Raw genomic sequence first — 21,823 nt, 5'->3', positions numbered from 1 at the left:
CTGTGCTTTGCAAGTCTGAATTATAAATGCAAAACTGTTGCTATCTAAAGGCTCCTACAGTTGAATGGAGCCTTGTGACACCAGTCAAATGTGGGGTTTATAACCTGTTTTATTTGCCCGCATCACAAACCGAGAGGTCACAAGAGATGCGTCTGTAGACTGGGTGAGTGGTGAGCCATCAAATATTCACCTTTTAGGCTGTTGTTTTTGATTAGCTGGAGTTTTTAGTCACTTTGTTTTTTATGTTTTTTTTTATTTTTCCTTCTTCTAATACAGTATCAGTCTGGAAGTGTACAGAGCACCAATATGGGGAAGTTGCAGGTGAAATTTTGTATTTTTCTGTGCTGGGGTGAGTATTTGTAGTTTATTTTTAAAAATCTGATCTGTATGTCAGAAAATATTTTGTGATCCAGTGTACAAGGAGACATCAAGTCCAGAATTTTAGGAATATGATAGTTCTTTATTTTCATCATATGTGATAACTGACCAATAATTAATCTATTTGTCAGTTTATTAACCTCCTGAGATTCTGTGTCCTTATGTGGGAACATTACGTTTAGGCTTTTCTGCACCCTGTACTCAATTCTGCGTGGAAACCGATGTTTTAATTGAGCCATAATGCAGACCACTGCTGTTCAGTGCTGTGCTTTAACTTTATAACGCTTAGTTTTTGTAAAATCAAGTTAAACCTGAGGGTTGTCTTCCGATTTACAAACACCACCACCACCAACACCAACAACAACAACAACAAAAAAAATTAGAAATGAGAAAAATAATTGTTGATGGTCACAAAGCAGGAGATGGATATATAAAAAGTTATGAGTGAAAGTGTTCTTATGGTCACCATTTAAAGGTATTTTAATCTGAAAATGTTCATGTTTCTTAGATCTCTGTTATTCCACTCACTACACTACATGATATTATAGTCTCTGTAAGCGTAGCGCAAATACAAGATGACGCCAGCGTTGCGAAAACTCTGGAAAAAAAGCTAGTGATGCTTCCTGATTGGTTGACTGATAACTTGGAAAGCCTGTAAAAAACAAACAAACAAGCAAACCTTTGCCTGCCGTTTCCTTCCTCAGCTCTGACGTCGATGTACAGCGATGCACAGCGAGAGTATTTCATCCAGCGCAAAAATCTCACCTGGGTTGACGCCCGAAACTACTGTCAGGTACAGGCTAAACCTGAAATTTATGCACTAACGGGCTGAAGCATGAAACTGAGCTATACCACGTCAGTTTTATTCACTAAGGCAGATATGTGAGAGGGGATTCAATATGGAATTTAAAAAAAGGTTGGCGGTGTGGAAATGCAAGTTTGTGGATGCGATAACTCGAGAAGCAACTGACATAGGAGTTTGAAATTGATATCCTGGGTGTATCTACTAAGAATCTCAGTTTGAATCTCAGTGACTGTGAACTCAAGGTCAGAGGTCAAGTTTTCTGAAAATCTTGTGAATGTGATAACTAAAGAACAAAGCAACATAGGATTTTAAAACCATAGGTGTATCTACTAAGAGACAGGTGACCACCAGTGTTTTCCAACGTCTTTTCCTGGTGGTCGTTACTGGGTTTGAGATCATCCTCTGGATCAAACAGACCCTTTTTTATATTTTCCAATTACGGCCTGAATGGATTTGGGTTCCCTTTGATGAAAGGATATCAATACCTACAAAGTAGTGGCAAAGGAAATTTTACTTTTTGTACACTTGTATCACAGGAATAATAGGAACATGACTTGCCTAACATTTGGAAACCTTGGTTATGGATTACACTAGCAGCTGTTTGTTAACTTAGAATAGCCTAAATGCTAGCAACAGGTTTCAGTATGCAAAACTGACGTACCAGGTTATATTTGAAGCAAAAAAGTTATTTTAGTTGTGCTTGTGTCAACTATGTGCTTACCTGTGTGTCTAAATGCGGCGGATATATCTTTAGCACAGGTTGTATGTCTGTATCAAACATCATCTTGCAGTTTAGAGCCATGAGCCACATCTGTTGGTATATGTGAGCAATTTTAAACACTGGTCTAAGACTTAAGACAAAATCTACTAGTATATAAATTTGTAGCGCTTTTCCTGTCATTTTTCTCAACTTTATAGATTTAGTTTAATCTAAATTGTTAAAGAAAACCATCTCATAACATGAAATGCTCTCCGGTCTTTGGCCCGTCTGTAAAAGACTGACAGTAGCTTTTTGTGTGTGGCCAGGCCTGCTTCAAAGAGCTGGTGACACTGACTCCAGACAACATTCAGGCCCTTGCCCGGGACATCACCTCTGACCACTGGATTGGTCTTCGCAAGAACTTTAACTTCAAAAACAACTCTATCGACAACTCCACCGGCAACTTAACCAGCACTGTTGCAAGCTACACAGAAAGCTACTTCACCACACACTATATCAACAACAGTGACTCCAGCAGCCCCATTATGAACTGGACTCAGTGGGCCAACGGGGATCCCCTAGCCTTCCAAAACTGGTACCCTGGCTGGCCGCTGCCTAAACCTTCCCCAAAACCTCCCAACAAAACCGTGTGCTGCAGCTGCTCCTGCACATGCCCAGCAAGGCCAACAACACCCATGACTACAAACGCAGAATTCACAACGCCCAACACGACAACAACACAATCAGGACATAATGTGACAAGTTGGAGTGATGACCCGGCTGAAACAACTGAATTCACACCAGACTTCACTGACCAATCTGTTGTTACCGACGAAAGTACAACACACGCAACAAGAACGGAAAACATGACGACCCGAAGAACAACTCCATATTTCACCACAAGTGCACCCTGGACGACCGCTGAGATGCCATTAGCAGCGCAGTGTGAGAAGTCGCCTGTGCAGGAGCCAGAAGAACCTGAAGATGAAGACGACAGTGATGATGAGAATTACATTGAAGACTCGTGTGTGGCCATGCTCAGCTTTGGGCCGTGGATTGAAAAGAGCTGCCTGGAGCGTCTGCCATTTATTTGTTATGAAGGTAGGTCACAAACTGTATGGGTGCACAGATGCAGATACCTGCTAATTTATCACACAAATAAAATACTACAGTTAAAACTAAGGCCACGCTTAATGCTTCCATTTAGGAATTTAGAGGTTCAGTTGCAGCCAGATGCTGTGAGCACTTTAGGTGTGTCTAAACTCAGTGCTGCAAGTAGTGGACGTGAGGACAGGTGAGACCTAGGTGGCGATCTCTGGCTATAATGTACATCACCACGGCCAATCATCTCCACTTTCTTCTTTTGGATTAAACCAAACACCATATCAGTGCAAATAACTCATACCAACAATCAAGCACGGTGGTGGTGGGGTGATGATTCAGCTTGTCATGCAGTCACTGCGTCAAGCTCCTCTGAGCTCCTCTGTATATGAAAGTTTGCTACAGTCAAATATGAAACCATTTGTTTGGCAGCTAAAACTTAACTGAATCTGATTGAGAGCATATAAAACACTAATCACCTCACTTTGGTGATGATCTAGCCACTTCATCAGATTTAGGTTTATATGATTGACCTTTTTGCAAAATTACATATAACAATCATAGTTGCCTGTTTAGTGTGGTGGGTCAAGACAGGAGTAGGCCTACTAAGCCAGTCAAACACAGGTTAAGACCATAAATTCATGTATTTCTTATATCTAACCTCCTAAGACCTGAACTCCTTCATGGCATGCATTTTTAATTTCTCTTTGCTATTTGGGCTGACTGGGAGTCCTAGGAGGTTAAAGAATAGGAGTAGTTTTATTCTGTCATATTCAGATATATGATGTTTTTATTCATTATAGGCTCAGAACATTGTATCCTAATGTCCACTTTATATTTCCTGCCAAAAAAAGCCCTTGAATATTCCTTATTTGATTTAACTGTAGGTGACTTTATTACACGTAGCGTAAACAATCATTTAGAGGAGGTAAGCTTTATACACCACACATTTTATTTTAGTATCTCCCTCCTCAACTCTTCGGGGCATTTGTCCTTGCCTTCACGTTGCTGTCTAAGTAATATTCTTCATCATGTTTTCAAACAGATCGCTTCATGGGACAAGTCAGCGTCACCAATATAACTTTTGAGAGCGCCAACCTGACATGGTTGGTTGCACCGGGCGATATCAGCCATTATCGGGTAGAGGTCGAAGGTCAAAAGGATAACAAAACATGGGAGTTTAGCGTCACTGATTTGACCTGTGGCCTCTCCAACCTGACAGCAGGCACCTCCTACTCGGTCCAGGTGTTCCCCGTCAAGTGTAAAAGAGACCTCAACCCAGAGAACGCCACCTTCTACACCAGTGAGTTTCAATGAACGTGAGAAATATAGATTTATTTACTCACCTGTTCGCCTGCTTATAGTTCTGATAATATACCCCGAACAGCATCATGTAAACACCCGGAACAACACTCACGCTTAAGACCACGAATTTGCCGTTATTGCACTACATGGTATATTTTAAGTTTACCCAAAGTTTATGTTTTTCTTTTCTTTATGCTTTCCCCATCTGAGCCTGGTTCAGCCTGACGTTTAAAAAACATAAAAGAGAGAGACACTGATGATATCTGTGTTTTTTTTCAGTACCTAAGGCAGTCACAAACCTGACAGTCAGTTCTGTGGAGAAAAACTCTGTCTTTCTGAGATGGGAAAAACCAGAGGGAAACGTGGATTTCTATCGTCTGACTTACGAGACCACCCCTGTTAAAGTGACAACAGAGAGAATAAAGGTTGAGGGTTTGATACCTGGAACCCCCTACAATTTCACTGTCGTCTCGGGAGTCAATGACGCATCTAAGTGGAGCTATGAAGCTCACGTCTCAGCGTATACCAGTGAGTTTTTGCTCATTCTTTGTCGCGTATACGTCTGTGCTACGCATGTAATATTCATACTGTATCTGTTTTTCTTCTTTTAGTAGCAGGAAGTGTAATATGTGATTGAAACCAGTGAAAGGTGCCGAAAAGCTTGTTTACGCCTAAACGAGGAAGCGGTTTACAGTTTGTCCTTTCTTGCTAACATAACATGAAATTCAAATCAGCAAAGGCAAATGAGAGCCACTGCTGACGTGAAGAGAGGCGCCTGTAAAGTTTTCCTGGTGGATGTGTCTGTTTTGTGCTCATCTGTTTGTTCCTGATTTCAGAGCCTGATAAAGTTTACAACCTGACAGTGTCTGGTAACACAAAAGAGTCGATATTGGTCAAATGGGATCGACCTGTGGGAAACTTCACAGATATCCTTGTGGTAGCTAACTACCCGAATGGAGCGTATGTATTTGTAGAAATCCAGCCACACTGTATGCACACACATTTTTCTCTAAGCAGAGTTCATGTGAGGACAACGTTTTGCACCCCTTTGATTTATTGATTAACATATAGGAAGTTTGCCAAAAATAAAATAATAATATACACATATGTAGCCTGTTGTGTTGTTTGGTCATTTAGATTCCTTTGCTGTTTGAGTTGCCCAGCTTTTGTTTTTTTGAGAGATCAGCTGCAAAAATGACCTAAATGTTGACTTTAAATGTAAATTTTAATTCCTGTCAATGTTCCATGTATTTCTATTACATGTTTTTGATTGATATACATTGACTTTTTATATTTTCCTCAGTAATTAATCATTGAAATAAATAAACCTTTAAAGTTTTAAAATATAACTCGCTTGGCAAACTGAGAGAATCGTTTTTACGGCGCCTGTCTTTGAGGGCTCAAAGCCCTCCCTCCAAAATTCACGATGAAATAAAAAACCCGTGAAAGAGTTTCAACGGCAATTTCCAAAAATCACGATTTGGTCACTAGACCAACTGGTCACTGTTCGGTGTATGTCTCCTTCTGGACAATGATGCGGTGATAGGTAGCTTCTGATTTTGAGGTTAACTGTCCCATCAGGTCTTCTTATTACAGCTAAATAGATCTTCATGTTCAGCTGGATGAAATGAAGAGTGGAGTTTTGGGTATGAGCTTTAGTAACAGTTTCTCTTTGTGACAGGAGCCTGTTTAATAGAACTGTAAAGTCCAATCAGCAGAACGTGACAGTAACAGATCTGCCACCGGCCACACATATATTCATCTATGTGACCGTGCGGGTCAACAACGACCTGGTGGGAGAAACCAAAATGATCGACAGCTTCACAAGTAACTCTTTCTCATTGTTCAGATTGATTTCATTGTTGATGCACAGAAACAAATAAACGGGAACTGTCCCACGCTACACTGATCGCCTCTAATCTGACTGCTTGTCTGTTTTGTAGCTCCTGGACCGATTTCAAATTTGATTTTGACTACAACTAGTGATTCCCTCACCGCTACCTGGAAGCCTCCTGTTGGTAGCGCTTTAAATTACACAGTCGAGCGCTGTCTCGACCGTTGTGTAAACGAAACAAGTGTAACAACAAACATCGCATTCAAAAATCTGAAGAATGCTGCCAATTACTCTGTGACCGTCTATGCAGTGAGTGGACAATTTACCAGCACGCCAGTGTCCGCCTACAAGTTCACCCGTGAGTCACTTTTGTCATCTTCTGTGGTCAGAGTTGTTTGGTTGCCACCACCAATGTTTACAAGCAGAAATATCTCAATTCTTATTCTAAAAAGCAAATCTGTGAATGATTGTTACGCCACTGAGAAAAAAGATTTCCACGCAGAGCTAAGTTAAAATTTTGATGTCAATGTAAAAAAAAAAAACTTCAGTGGCAGAAACGATCTATTTCATACAAGTCTGATTTAGCACAAAAAACATTACTTCATTACTCTTATGTCAGGCTGACTTGACTGCAAAATAGTAATGAGAAATGGCTTTCTAATTTTCTCCATCTTCTTTGATTTTAGTGCCAAATTCTCCTACTAATCCCAGAGCCACTAGTGTCAGTAAGGACAGCATCACCTTTGCCTGGAATGCACCTAAAAACACATCAGCACCCACGTATGGTGTCACACTCAACTCCAGCTTCTGGGGTCAGAGTTGGAATTATACAACCTCTGACACCACGTTTACATTTCTTAACCTGACATCAGGGACCAACTATGCTTTCAGTGTGTACGCAATCGCTGACAGACAGGAAAGTGCCTCAGTATACTGTGCAGATTTCACAGGTAAGATTTTTAGCTTGGAAGAAAAACTGTTAACAACATGATAGGTGACACTTGGCAGGAGTTAGCTCGTCACTTGCACTTTTTTTGAGCTTTTGTAGTGTTTTATTCTGTTTCCCGTGTGTTTTATTCAACTTTCATTGAAAGTTTCATTTTGTTTTGTGTGCTTTTGCAGTTTTTTTTTCATGTATGCTGGTGTTTTCACAAGTTGCAGTGTGTTTGACCCTTCAGGGCCACTGTAGAAATAATCCTTATTATGGGAAACTGAAGAGAAGAGACTTTAATCAATGATTTGCAAACTTTTCCAAAAAAACATCAAGATTAAAAAAAGCTCTGCCTAAAATCGGTCACGGAAATTGTCCGCCCCTGGATGAGCCTGGTTCTGTTAAAAAGGAGTTTTTCCTTGCCACCATCGCCGAGTGCTTGCTCAGATTTTAGTGAAATAAGAGGAGTCATACTCCTTGACTTCATCATGGATTTTGATTCTCATTAGCTTGCGCAGTACAGAAAATAGTGAGAAGAAAACTGCTGACTTTCTTTCTGTACTTCACACATGATTATGGGCTGGGTCAGGTTTGAACTTCTTTTATTATTGTTCCAACACCAGTATTCACATGAGGTGAAAACTGCACTTAGGTCCCATTTAAAAGCCAACAAGTGTAAGAAGACAGCAAAAGATATTCAAAAGCAAGGAATAGGACAACGTATTTACATCGTTCATTAAGTTTAAATAAGAAAATGCCAAAAATCAGTGTCTGGTGGATAGTCCCTAAGTCTCAGTCACAGATCTGTCGCTGAGTATTAGGGACTTGTGGTTCAGAAGTTTTCTGCTTCCAAGATAAAATAGGCTATTTCTTATTTGATGTTAAAATTTTAAGGAGCTGAACTCAGTTATGGCTTTTGAAAAAGTTACTTGGCCACTTTCTCCATTAGATTTAGACAGCTGTGCTTTCCCCATGAATTGTAAGCGAGTAGCTGTCTAGCCTGGCTGGATTTTTCCACCTCAAAAAGAAGTTCTGAGCCACAGAAAGGAACCGAAAGGAAAAAACATGATTGTGTTTTATGTAACTTTGCTTTTTACTTGACTTTTTTTTTTCAAAAGGTGAAATCCAGACTCGAAGTAGAGGACAGATAGAGTTAATATTATCTGATTTGAAATTTGATGATTGCATTTCATACCAGGCCACTTATCAAAACTGGATAAACAGTTCACGGAGACTGGCAGTTTGAAAATCAGCAAATTAAGCCCTCTGGTCAAGTTTTGCAAAATAAAGTAAATAGTAAATAAGTGATTAAAAAAGGAGGTAATAAATGTAAAGGTACTTATTTAGATCTCTTTTTTTTTTACTCAATTTGAACACCAGGCAGTCCCAATTTTTTAACCTAACATGATCGATGATAGATGGATTGGACTCTAGTAAGTTGGAAAAACTACGCTTTGACACCCCAGGAATCAAACCAGAGACCAAGAGATGACCCGCTCTACCTCCTGAGCCACTGCTGCCACATGCACTTTAGTCGTTTCTGGTTTCAGTTAAGATATTTATGTCTTAGATCTAACCCAATAGCGTATCATGAAAACAATTTTAATCACCTTCAGCGACCCAAAATTTCACAAAGAGCAGAGAAATGCTTACAGCAGGGCTGCCCAATCCCAGTCCTCGAGAGCTACTATCCTGCAGCTTTTAGATGCATCCCTACTCCAACACAGCTGAATCAAATGAATGGCTTGTTATCAGGCCTTTGCCAAACACGATGGCATGCTGAAGAGGTAATCAAACCATTTGATTCAGCTGTGTTGGAGTAGGGATGCATCTAAAAGCTGCAGGACGGTAGCTCTCGAGGACCGGGATTGGGCACCCCTGGCTTACAGCCTCTGCTCACCTGCTGGGTGAATGAGGCAAGTTGTGTAAACTACTTTGAGCGCTTAGAAAGTGTAGAAAAGCACTAAATAGCAACCAGTCCGTTTACCGTTTACAGTGAGTGTGAGCTTTTATATGACTGATAGAAAACTCGCTTGGCAGACTGAGAGAAAGAAAAAACAAGATGCTATACACACTCAGAAATTAAAGTACAGAAATGTACCTATAGGGGTACAATGGCTTGTCACTGGGGTGGTACCCTCTAAGGTACCGTTCTGTACCCTAAACTGTGGGTACTGATTTGTACCCTTGTAATTTGTACCTTTTACACGTCAAACCTGTACTTTAAAGGGCAAAATTGTACCCTTAGTATAAAGTACAAAAAAGAACCCTTAAAAGGAGTACAAAAATGTCTTTCTAAAGGTTCAGTATCTACACACAGATTTCCTATATTTTTCCTCTCAAGATTTGGAAAATTGAAGATACAAAGTCAAAAATACTTGTCACATTTATTACCTTCTTAAATACATTGCTTAACTGTTACATACAAACTGTTATCAACAGAGTATGTGTCATAAGCTGCAACATCAATTTCCTGTCCAGGTTTTAGCAACGTCCATTCACTATCAACTCTAACACTGTATGAATGAAAATGGTTGTCATATAACAGAGGAATGAGAATTTTTCCACAAAAGACCCACATTGTGTCAATATTAACACAACACCTGTTCTGTGTTTCCTATACACATGTCGTCTGAAAGATTCATATTTTTTGAAGGAAGAACAGCAGTCACTGAGTCCACAGGTTATATCAAAATTGGCATCATGGGAATGAATAAGTCCTATGTGCTGCATAAGCTTTGTCAAACTAAAGGTTCTTCTGCCACATTTGGAGCACTGATATGGCTGAGGCATGGTGGTCAATACAGAAGATTTATTTGTCTGGTGACTGTGATTGGCAGAGGCCGATCCTCACCCTCATCTATTTTCACAATGTACTTTTGGAGAAAAATCAGGGTGTTCTTCAGATGTTTTGGATAAGCAAGGTTGAAGACAAAATACAAGCAGAAAGAAGAGATGATTCCTTCAAAAATACACGAGCTTCTGCACACTTCACTGCCATCCAACTTCACAATGTTTGGAGCGCTTCTGGAGAACACTGGTTTCCAGTCTTCATGAAGTAGCTGAACAGTTGGATAGGGGGTTTTAGGATGAACCTTTGAAGTCAAAAGAGAAGGTAGAGGAAAGCAATATATTAGTCTCTTAACAAAAGATACATTTGTTTTCCTTTTATATAGACTAAATATTTTAATACACACACCTCTCCAAGTATGACAAAGAGATCCAGTTTCTCCTTGAAGACGTATGGCAGGAATAAAAGTGCAGCCCTTGTGTCAAGATCTGCCAAAAAAACAACAAAACACAAGATCACCCATGCATTTTATCTGGCATTTCCAGTTACCTATAAAAATTATATAAAATGGAAGCCTTGAAGTTAAAAAAAAAAAAAAAAAAAAAAAAGCAAATACCCGGTAGGTCATCAGTGAGAGCCTCCTCTCTTGCATCAAGGTAGAGCTGGTAGAGTGGGGTTTTCCCTTGTGTAAGGTCAATCACCTTTGCTGCAACACATGAGAGCCCTTCACGAAATCGCTGGCTTACATTACCCGTTGTTGGTTGGATCCACCCGAGTTCGTTGCACAGCTACAAGTAAAAAATTCATTTTCAGTACAAAATAACAGTGTATGAAAATGAAATAATCTAAAGTTGATATTATTTTTGCATAATTATTTTTTTTTATAGAATTTAACAACAATACTGTAAGAAGTTACATGAACATACAAAAAAAGGAAAGAGGGACAGATGAAGAAAACAAGGTCAAGGGCAAATAAAATTTACTACTATAAACATGTTAAATGTGACAGCTATTTCCAAGTTCAATTCAGCTTTCTGACTTACACCAGTAGGCATCCCTAAGAAGGGGTACTTCTTCAACACATCCTCCACAGGCATACCATTTGCAATTTCTTTCTGCCGCCAAGCAAACGTTTACTGCACACGGTTATGAACCACCATGGTATCTGGTTGCATCTTCTGATATTGGCACTGTAAGACCTTTAAGTGGGCGTCTATGGATAATAAATCCTCTCCTTGGACGCATGGTCCCTTGAAAGAAAGCAAGAGTGAGAAGAGAAAGTCAAAACAGATTAGAAACCCAACATAAGACTAAATATACAATTAGAGCTGACACGATCTGTGCATCACAAAGAACTCGTATCGGTTAAAGTTAACCGATACCATGAACCAATATTTAAAATATGGAAACTCTGAAATAATTTCACATAAAATCTTAATTGTTAACTTGAAATTTTAGTTTTGGAGTCATATTTAAAATGTTTTTTTTTTAAAATCTAGTTCACCCTCTTTTAGCACCTTCTAATTAATAATATTTTGTGAGGTAGAAGTATTAGCACTGGTACTTTGTATTAGCAAGTGCTCTAATCCAAGTATTGGTATTGTTTCGGTTTGAAAAAAAAGGGGTACAGTTGCATCCCTAATCCTTAGTTTTAGATGTAATAACAGAGGCAAGAACATTTTATAGCTCAAGATGTCCCTCACACCAACCTGACAAACATTTCTCTGACTTGTTCATTGACATTTATTAGGCTGCCCTCTCCTCGTAGAACCAAACTTCTCCTTACAACGCCTCACTGCCTCACTGTCGACTAGTGGTGCCCGCTCTGATTTGAATTTACGTCTCAAAGACATATGCCATGTGTGTTTGTTGAACAGAAACATAAGTTACTGTAAAAACAATCTACACAAAATACACCCAACAAAGAATCAGTAAACATACTTCATACAAACCTACTGAGAGGCTACAGATTGTCTTACTAACAAAACAAGATTGAAAAAAGCTTCACTTTTACTTTGTAATCTTGAAGGAACCTTATGCAAATTTTAAATTTAACTTACATAACCATTTCCCTCACGATCCTTGAGGAAAGGATACTTCATTACCAGCGTCTTCACAGCTTGCACATATTCAGAATTTGTGGGATACCTGTAATATCAGAAGAAACATAAGTGTTAGAGCAACTGCTGACAAACAAACTTTATCAAGTGTCAGTTATTGTTTCTTAGTAATGTAGCGTTTATTTTCAATATGACAGATTCAGCTTTTTCTAAAGCAACAAGCTAACATTACCCTGATTAACTTACATAGTATACTGTGCCACAGCTTCATATAGAACTCTGATTATTGTGTGTCTGTCCCTTGGATTTTTATGGCACGGTTCTTTGTTGTCCAGTTTTAGTTGGAGATTTTTGGGAAATCTTGGAATTTCAAAAGAGGCTGGTAGTCTCAAAGTATTTTCATTGCTGTGAAAACAGTTAAGCGTTTGTTTTTATTGCATGAATTGAAGTATAAAACACTACAGTAACAATACATATGGTAGAAACAATGATCATATTAACTAAATCCTAAAAGTGCATAACGGCCAACATGTATGTTTCAGACATACTAACTTCATTATAAATAAGAAAATACCTTATTGAAGTTGACGAAGTAGATGGTTGCCAGTCTTCTGGAGAGACAGTCTGTAGAGTCAGCGTCACTGAAGATTCCTTCATCCTTAACACAAATTGGTTGAATTTAACCTGCATTTTGAAGGATCCTTGGAAAAGGTATGCAACCATAGTCTCAGTAAGACCGCAGTCAACTGTGTCACCATCAACCTCATTGTCTGCAAGATAAATGGTAGTACAAACTTTAAATTCAATGCAAGGATATTTATCACCACATTTTTACATGGGTAAAAACCATATATCACACACATTAAAACCTTTTGTACAACTTCTTTCAGTTCAAAGAAATATTCATTTAAAAAAAATCAGTAAATTAAATAAAATAAAGCAAATCTTTAGAGTGAATCCTCTTGATATGCAAAGTTTTCATTTTTAAATTTAGATGTTTGTTTGGGACTACTGGACACAGGAGAGCAGAGTCCTGCATGCTTTTGTGCCCTTTCAAGTTTGGAAGAAAAAAAAAAAGACTAGAATGCTGTAATTTGTTAATATTCACTACTAAGGTGACTCCTTTCTCCAGATTTCCGACAGTTTCTGCCGTCTGTTCTTTCAGACCGATTACTTATAGCGATAACACCCGCAGGACCGTATTACAAGCTCAGATTACATGCTGAAAAAGTTCCCACATTGCTTAAAACGCGACTATCAAACCCCAGCTGCGACACCCTTGTTATATTTTAAACAAGTGCGGCGTCAAGATATTTCCTTTAAACGTTATATTCAGCCGCCCATGTGTGTTGATGGCCTTGGAATGGATGTAAAAACGTGATTTTATTAAACCATTAATACACTAACGTAAACTGCATTCAGCTACCAGGGAATCAAATTTCGCGCCGTTCCGCTGCGCAGGGGTTACCGAACCCATAGACTGTGGCCGAACCACATATATAAGTTCAAACTTATACAAATACTATGTGTACACATTTTTCATTTTTCAGAACTGTGACCTCAACTTTACACATGAAACGTTTGTAAAAACGTTTGTAAAAAGACATAATTTGAGCTAAGAGAGTGCCGAAACTAGCTAAATTGCTAATATACGTTAAGCTAGGCTAAACCAATAATTAGTAATTACGCTACATTTTTCTTTAAATAAAACTTACCTCTGAAATGCTGAGCTTCAGCTTCGGTGACATCTAAGCCCCACTCTTGTATTTTTGTTAAGAGTTCCTCGGTTGAAAGTGAACAGAGCACACCAGGACTTGCAAGTTCGTAATCCATCTCCCTCCGTTGATAAAACAAAATGGCACCTGCTACATTTACAGAAAATTCTAGAATCCACCAGCTATTCGTTGAGTTTCTTCTTCTACTTTTTGTTTGATGTTGTGAGGATGGGCTCAACTCGCACTCCGAGTTCAATAAGGGTGCTTTTTTGCAATTCATCCAAATAGTTATACTTTAAAAAAAACACTCTCATAAAAAAATTTTTAAATGCATTTTTACTTTTTTTTCTTTCAAATAAATTCATTGTTCTTAAAGCAGCTTAAAAATAAGAGGGGGGGGGGGGGGGGGGGGGGGGGGGTTCAGGGAATACAAAAACAACAACAGCAATGAAAATAATAAAAAATAAAAACATTAAAATATATGCTTATATCAATACAGTTGCAAATAAATTACTGTCAAAAAGGATAAAAAACAAAAAACCTCTAATCAAAAAGAGCTTAATCAACCTGTACTTTATCTTTTGAAAGAATGGGTACAAATAAGTACTTTTCACAATTAAGGAACATGTATGTACCTTTCAGACGCTAAAAAAGGTACAGATAGTTACCCCGAGGTCCAATATTTGTCCTTAGACTGTATTAATGTCATTTTTGTACCTTGGGGCACAGTAATGTACCCCTTCCGTACCCCTATTTCTGACTGTGTACGAGCAAAAGGTGACGGCTGCGAAAACATATCGGACCAGCTAGTCCAGGATTTTTATTTTTCTGTCCATAGCTGTATTTATTCCCCCATATGCAATTTTTTACCCATGAATGGAAGCATGCCTTTTTCTTTCTTGTTTGCACATCTCACAGTCTCTGTTCGTTTCCCAGTGGAAGACCTAGAGGAAATCAGCCTGTCGATGCTGTGCTCCTCGTCCGAGGCTCTCCTGTGTGATGAGGAATCAACAAGGAAGGGAGTATTTAATGAGGTGAATCTGTCACCACTTGGACATAAGCAGCATTTTGATTAGCCAAGTGTGCTGAGCTGTGGCTTCGGTGAAAGGTCTCAGCTTTGTGTTTTCAATTGTGCGTTGTTTTAATTGTGTTGTTTCTGTTTGTGCGTTTTGCTACAGCTGAAGGAGAAATTCAGAACGCTGTTGGACGGGCACATCGACTGGCATCTTGAGCGACAAATGAAACAAGGATAAGCCACTTGGTATTTCCTGCTATTTAGTCATAAAAACTTCAAGGTTGTGCTTCAGTAAAATGTACAGCGACTTTTCTGATCAGAATTGTGATATGTGATTACTATACCTGCAGATATATTCATTTATTGATTAATTTTTATTTTTTCATTTTTAATAGGCTATAGGAATAAAGTAGATGACCAATCATTATTAAAATCAGCATTTTATTTGTTCTTGTTTTCACATCACCTTCTATTTTTTTTCTTCTCGACCTGAACTTTGTACGCCGAGGATGTTTTAAATAAACACACTATAATCTAAATGTGGTCTGGATTCTGTCACTGCATGTCACTGTAACACAGATATTTGTGTAAGGTTGACGTCACACCTTAAAGCATCTTCCACGATACCAAGTCGACTAACATAAATCATATTACACATAATTGCTGATGATTGTCCAGCTGTTAAGATTTTATCAACATCAACAGTAAAAAAAGAAAAAAAAAACTCAGTCTGTGTATACTTGTTCTCTTAATTCTACATGCATGCAGACACTTCCCCTTTTTCCAAAAAACAACTCTCGTTGTTCAGTTTTTGAACAATAAATATGTCAACGGTGAGGACCTGATGCCTATGCATGTGTAACATCTATAACACTTCCAGGGTGTGAGCTGGTCCCTGTTAAAAAACACTTAAGTTACGCTCTCGTATAAGCTGTTATTCTCTGCACAGCTTCCTCTGCAGTGTGTCGGTAATAACTTTAACACTCCAGAGTAAGAAAGCAAACTGCAATATGAGGAAGGGGTGGAGTGATCACATTTTTTTTTTAAAATAAGCATGTAAATGTGAAAAAAAGAAGCATCAGAGAGAAGAAAACGTGAGCCAAAAAAGCTTTTGAAACTGCTTAAGCAAAACCACAGTCGAGCAGCAGCAATGGAGTCTTCACAAGGACACGGAGACGGTGAAGCTAAGAGGGAAACACTTGCAGGTTAGTTTTTAAAAAAGCAATTAAAGGAAAGGCTTTAAAACAGGACACGTCTGATGAGTTAATATTGAAAATAAAAATGATCTGTTTCTTTGTTTCTGCAAAGGAGATGGGCCTCGGTGTGATCAGAGGCACATTTATGTTGCATCCTTTCATGATTGAAGTTCTTTAAAACTAACAGGACCACTTACTGTGGTCTAGAAAGTGAAATGACCTCCTGTTTGTGATTGAAACAGGATTTCAGTTTTTTCCTTGCTGTATTTTTGCCTCCACGCTCCCAATGCGTTCATCGGCTGAAGGGCCCACAATATTTTGGACAAAGAGCTGGTTTTTTAGTTTTTTCCTCTGGGGATTTTAAATCAAACAACACGTACCTGAAGTGTAGACTTTCACCTTTAATTGAAGGGGTTTAAAAACTGTTTTCATTTTTAAGAAGATCCGACATTTTTATACACGGTCCCTCATTTAGAGTGGCTCCAAATTCACTGGACAGACTAACATAGTTTTACAATTATGGATTGTTTTTAGTATTTGGGTGAAAAAATCTATTACAGTCACTGACTGCCTGAAGTTTAAAGCCCATCAACACCACGCAACACTGTGTTTCCTCCCTTGAGGTGCCCACCGGGCCTTTACTGCAGCTGCATTTAGTTTTGTCTTTAGTAACAAGGCACTGTAAAGCACGCTCTGTTGATCGTGACAGATAGCTCATTGAAGAATGTCACATTTTTTGCCTTGAGAAGTTCTTGGGTTGCTTTTGCACTACATGCTTTGATCCATTTGCCGTGTGGGGCACCGTCTGATCAGGTTTAGCTGAATCTGAGCAGAGAGTAGAGCCCTGCTGCTTCTATCAGCAGTCACATCATCAATAAACACCAGTGAGCCAGTCCTACAGCCATACTACCATACTACTACCTCCACCATGTCTGAGAGATAATATGGTATGCTTTAGATCACAAGCTGTTTAGCTATCTTCTGTGGTTTTTGAGGTCTTTTGGTGTTGTTGTGCTGGTCAGTGTGTTCCTTATCAGACTGCTGATTTGGTTTTTATTATCTCTTAGGCGTATTTTTAATACATGTTTATTTTCAGCCTAATGGCCTTATATACTAACCCCGATTTGGTCTGTAATTCATCCACTGTTGGATCGAAAGCACTTACATAGAAAGAGCATAGATAAAAGTGTCTGTGTGAATGGGTGAATGAGGTGAGTTGTATAAAGCGCTTTGAGTGCTCAGGTAGGCTAAAGAAGAACCAGTTCATTGAGCTTTTATCATTACAGGTGCAGGATCCTGTCAGTTTTGTCATCTAACAGTTGGAGTGGCTATTGTTATAGCAGCATTAACCCTGATCGCAGGACTCCTATTGTCCTTCATTTTATTTGGTGAGTCTAAATATGCGTGCATAGAAATGATACATGCATGAAGTATTTCATCTGTAAACACTTGGGGAGATTCCAGGATCAAACCTTTGCTCATAAGGTCGTGCATACAGCGCCTTGAAATGATCATTAAAGATGCTGGAGAATCACCCTGCTGCTCCGTGTACCTGGACAACAAGCAAACTGAAAGTAGTTCATACATACAGAGTTCATACAAATCCTCCCTTTATTGTGCAGACTCAGCACAAATCATCATCATGTACCCCAGTGGAGAAATAGATCCGGAGAACTGTATAAAATTCATATCAATTCATATCAACACGTTCTGTTTCGAACAAAGTGGTGTGAAAAGCTGTTCGCCCCCTCCCTGATTTCCTCTTTTTTTTTAAATGTTTGCCACACTATAATGCTTCAGATCACCAAATATTAGAAAAAGATAACACAAGTAAACTCAAAATGCAACAAAGTTTCGAAATGAAGGTGTTTATGATTAAGGGAGGGGGAGTGTCCGGGCCTACATGTCCATGCGTGAAAAACTGTTGACGTGTGTTAACTTCGCCTAATATTTAAATGTGTTTGATGATCTGAAACCTTTAAGTGTGACAAACATAGAAAAAAAGAGGAAATCAGTACACGCCGCTGTGTGTACTAACATTTTTTGAGTGTGTTACTATAAAGCACACATCGCTTCCATAAAAAATATCTAAAAGCATTTAATTTAACTTTTTTATTTTTTCAGCAAGTATTCCTTCTTCGTTCTGACAACCACAAGCAAACACATTGCATATAACTAGAAATGAATAGAATAATATAATTATATAATAATAATAATTAATATTGTCATTATTTTAAAAATATATATAAAAACACTTAAGATAATAAAGTAAACCACCTCCTTGGCTGGCAGCTATGGCAGCAGGCTGATGGCTTTAAAATATAAAATTAGCTGATAATGTCCAGACATTTAGCCTAAATAATCAAACATACATAAGTAGACACTTTATAAGGCACAGCAGTGCCCCCCCCCCCCCCCCCCCCCCTCATTGTAAGAAGCATTTGCAGTTTTTCCTATATCTCAGGTAAAGAGTCTCCAGTACACAAGACGGCAAAATACAAAATTTGAAGACAACGTCAGAAAATAAGACTAAAACACACTATTATTACTGTGATTACTATGGTTATTTTTAGGGGTCCTACGATGGAACTTTGGGGTACTTGAGACCCCCCCCCCCAGAGGGTATAACCTGGCAGAACATAATATATAACATACTTAATCTACTATTTTCTGCTGTTTGTGTTTGTCTCTCTAAACCTGTGGTTTCCACCTCCATGTTCATCCCTTCAAATTTCCTCCAAATGTGAAAAAGAAATATTAAAAATGCAGTTATATTAATTTATTATAAGAAAATTGGTTATAGTATGGTTGCATTTGTCTTTCTCAGCATTTAAAGTAGCTTAAAAAAGCAAAAGTAATCCTAATCTGCTTTTTAGCTTTAGTTTCTGGAAGCATCTGGAAGACATGATGTTTTTTTTTTTTTTTGTTGCTGCCTGTAGTGGACCTTCAGTGCTCAGCTCTTATCTTTATATTTATATTTGTCAGTCATATTGGCAGCAGCACCAGAAGCAAGTCAGACATCAAGGCAGGAACTGCTGGAGCAGCTGCAGCAGTGCCAGAAACAGCAGCGTGACGTGAACCTGATGCTTCACACTGTCACTCAAGGTGATTTACATGATCTCAAACACAGTGAACACAGGTGATCCGCCACAGCACTCGCTGCGTGTTTCTGGTTACATTTGTGATATGCTTCACACACAGAGTAGTGAAAGCTGTGGGGCTCCATTTCTTACAGGGTTTTATCTGACACTTAAATCAGTGTTTCTTCCTCCTATGTGAAGACTCAAGGTGCAGTTTGTGCCCTGAAAAGTGGCTGTGGTGGATGGGACGTTGCTACTTCTTCTCAGTCGGACTGCAGGAAAATCGGCAATGGAATGAGAGCGCCGAGTTCTGCCGGCAGCACAACAGCAGCCTGGTTGTAATCGAAGACTCTGCAGAGATGGTAAACGCATCATGCACAAGTCATGTGAATCACACACACTTACAGTTCTGAAGTTGTACGTATCAGAACCACTTTAAGCTGCTGAGGACGTTCGGCCCACTCTACTTCACAGCGTCGCTTCAGTTCGTTGAGATTTGCAAGCCTTTTTTATACACAGCTTAAAAATCAGGTTGGGCTATGACCGGGTCATTGCAACACCTTGATTCTTTCCTTTTTCAGTGTTCTGTTGTAGATTTGCTGCTGTGCCTGTGTCCTGTTGCATGACTCAATTTAGTTTTATTGTCACACAAGTGGCCTCAAATTTGACTTTTGAATACTTTGGTGGGAGTTCATGGTTGACCCAGTGACTGCAGGGACCCCAGGTCACGTGGCTGCGAAACAAGCCCAAATCATTACCCCTCCTCCACGTGCACTTTGTTCAGATGCAATCCTTTCCAAACAAGCCACGCTTGTTCCATCTTTTTCTAATTGTATGTCATAAATATTTACATTTAACACGCTAACTGAGGCCTTTAGAGTCTCAGTTAGCATAAAAAGAAGTTTAAACCCCCCCCCCCCCCCCCCCCAAAAAAAACCCCCAAAACAAACAAATTGCTAAACTAAAAGTTGGAACTTTGCTAAGGACTCCCACAAGACATTCCCAGATGTGTCCCGCAGCTTCTGCCCACCTCGACTTTCAGTCACCCCAGCTTGTGCTATGGACCACTGATGAAATGTGGGCTTTCTTAAGTAACCAATGCATAATGGCCCAACCTGGGTGGATGTCAGCTTTCTGTGCCAGCACTTGTTTTATTCATAGTAACAAACATAAATAAAATGGTAAAATTTCTGGCAGAAAATTAATCAGGGTCGTCAAACATACTGCCTGGTGGCCAGAATCAGCCGGCCAAAGACTCAAGCCCATTGGATGGCTTTGGAAAATGTCAAGAAAGGCATAGATATTATACATTTTATACATTTCTTTTACAGTTTTTACAGCATTTTCTACTAATAAAATCCCCAGAAGTCATTCATACTACACTAAAGTTAATTAAGTAACAAGTGAACATTTAAATGACAAAAAGTTGAAAATGTTGTGCTATCTACAACAGAAATTTCTATGTTTTACAGCAAGTCCGCGCAGTTAAAAAAAAAGAAAGAAAGAAAAGAAAAAAGCAAATACACTTTTTATTATTACAGGACAGTCTGGGACAGTTTATTTTTTCTTTCAATTTACACATTTATTACTTACAATTTAGTCTTAAACAGTCGTGCTGACACATTTCTTGCATTTAACATAGAAACATTTCTTTATTGTGTAGAAAAACTCAGACATGCTGTTGAAAAAAAGACTTTTTCATAAGAAGTTGACTGAGGGATTAATCTTCTCTACCTTACAGAAAGGGGCGTGTCACTGCTCTGGCTCACTTCAGTGGGCTGTGTGTGGTCGGTGATGATATCCCTGCTCTAAATGTTGCTTCCACCACAGGATTTCATCCAAGGAGTGATGAGGAACTTCTCCCAGGTTCCTTTCCTGTGGGTGGGACTGACAGATGCCAAGCAGGAGGGTCAGTGGCTGTGGGGCGATGGGAGGGCAGTCCAGCACTACATGCAGTAAGTCATATCACAACAACAAAATAAAAATAATAAAATAATACGGTATAATTAAGGAACTCATTTTGGAAGAATTAGAAATAAAAGTGCAAGGAGTAAAATATATAAAAAAGAATAATATATAAAATAATAAGTCTTCCTATTAAAAACTGGAGTTGCAGAACACTTTTGCCTGCTGCAGCGACTGCAAATGCAAAACAGTAGTTATTTGCACTGAGGGAGTAACAGGCAGCAGGGTTAGAAGCTGCTGGAGGCTTTTTGTCTGACTGCAGAGTCCTCTAGAGGCGGGAGTAGAAAATGTCAGTGGGCTGTGCGCTGTCGGCCCCCCGATGACCGTGGTAATGTAAATGCACTGATGAGAAGGCTGTTCCTGAGGTACACTGTGCACATTTATCTTTGTAAAAAGAAACAAACAAAAAACTGTACAGTACAGTGTCAATAACTCCAGAAATGTCTCTCAGAGTATAATAAATATTAGTAGGATGCTGCTTGTTTTAGCCACTAAAACGTTTTTATTAAATGAAAAGTGATCTCTTTATCTAATGTATAGGCAAATACAAACAGAACACAATCAAAAAATGAAAACAAACAGAAACATTTAAGGTTAAGTTGATCTTTATTACAATATTATAACAAACAATATACACGTATACATGACACACATATCCAAAGGCAAACACACACAAAATGACATCAACTTGACTGTATGTAACGTGACCATATGTGACTGTACATATGTTTATTTATGTAACATATTTACAGTTTATATTTTTTAATGAGGTTTATTGTCATGTACTGCTTTAAACACTGAGTTTTCACTCCCACTGTGTGTTTCAAAGGGTGATGGTGGAGTGGGATTCTGATCACAGGGACTGCGCAGACCTGAGGGGAGGCGCGAGTCTGTTCGCCGCTGACTGTGAAGAGTACGGACCGTGGGCTTGCAAGAAGGAGTACTGA

At 38.9% G+C, this 21,823-nt stretch overlaps 3 protein-coding genes across 4 annotated transcripts; 2 read left to right on the top strand and 1 right to left on the bottom strand.

Annotated features, from left to right (window-relative positions):
* The first annotated feature begins 113 nt into the window (after positions 1-113).
* On the top strand, positions 114-15,174 carry LOC101479877 (receptor-type tyrosine-protein phosphatase eta). Its single transcript, XM_004571174.4, has 12 exons — positions 114-163; positions 277-349; positions 1,083-1,171; positions 2,210-2,984; positions 4,030-4,287; positions 4,569-4,817; positions 5,126-5,249; positions 5,971-6,116; positions 6,233-6,481; positions 6,810-7,073; positions 14,557-14,654; positions 14,799-15,174. Exons 2-12 carry the CDS (start codon positions 307-309, stop codon positions 14,871-14,873), a joined length of 2,370 nt encoding a protein of 789 aa, XP_004571231.2. The 5' UTR covers positions 114-163; positions 277-306; the 3' UTR covers positions 14,874-15,174.
* Positions 9,668-12,562, bottom strand: LOC143414086 (uncharacterized). The gene is made up of 5 exons (XM_076877746.1): positions 12,480-12,562; positions 11,906-11,993; positions 10,462-10,633; positions 10,254-10,333; positions 9,668-10,149 (listed from the first exon to the last, which is right to left on the bottom strand). The coding sequence occupies exons 1-5, from the start codon at positions 12,560-12,562 to the stop codon at positions 9,853-9,855; spliced, it is 720 nt and encodes a 239-aa protein (XP_076733861.1). The 3' UTR covers positions 9,668-9,852.
* A 585-nt stretch (positions 15,175-15,759) lies between the features above and the next one.
* Positions 15,760-21,823, top strand: LOC101479126 (natural killer cells antigen CD94). 2 transcript variants are annotated; one of them, XM_004571171.4, is made up of 6 exons: positions 15,760-15,840; positions 17,118-17,219; positions 18,817-18,936; positions 19,113-19,273; positions 20,742-20,866; positions 21,706-21,823. In XM_004571171.4, the coding sequence occupies exons 1-6, from the start codon at positions 15,786-15,788 to the stop codon at positions 21,821-21,823; spliced, it is 681 nt and encodes a 226-aa protein (XP_004571228.1). In that variant the 5' UTR covers positions 15,760-15,785. The 2 variants fall into 2 exon arrangements, with proteins under 2 accessions (XP_004571228.1, XP_004571229.1); XM_004571172.4 differs by lacking the exon at positions 17,118-17,219 and having other exon boundaries at positions 15,761-15,840.

Source organism: Maylandia zebra, linkage group LG3, assembly GCF_041146795.1.
Source record: "Maylandia zebra isolate NMK-2024a linkage group LG3, Mzebra_GT3a, whole genome shotgun sequence".
Taxonomy (NCBI): domain Eukaryota; kingdom Metazoa; phylum Chordata; class Actinopteri; order Cichliformes; family Cichlidae; genus Maylandia; species Maylandia zebra.
Note: the sequence above shows the minus strand (reverse complement) of the source record. Positions and strands in the feature narration are given on the sequence as shown.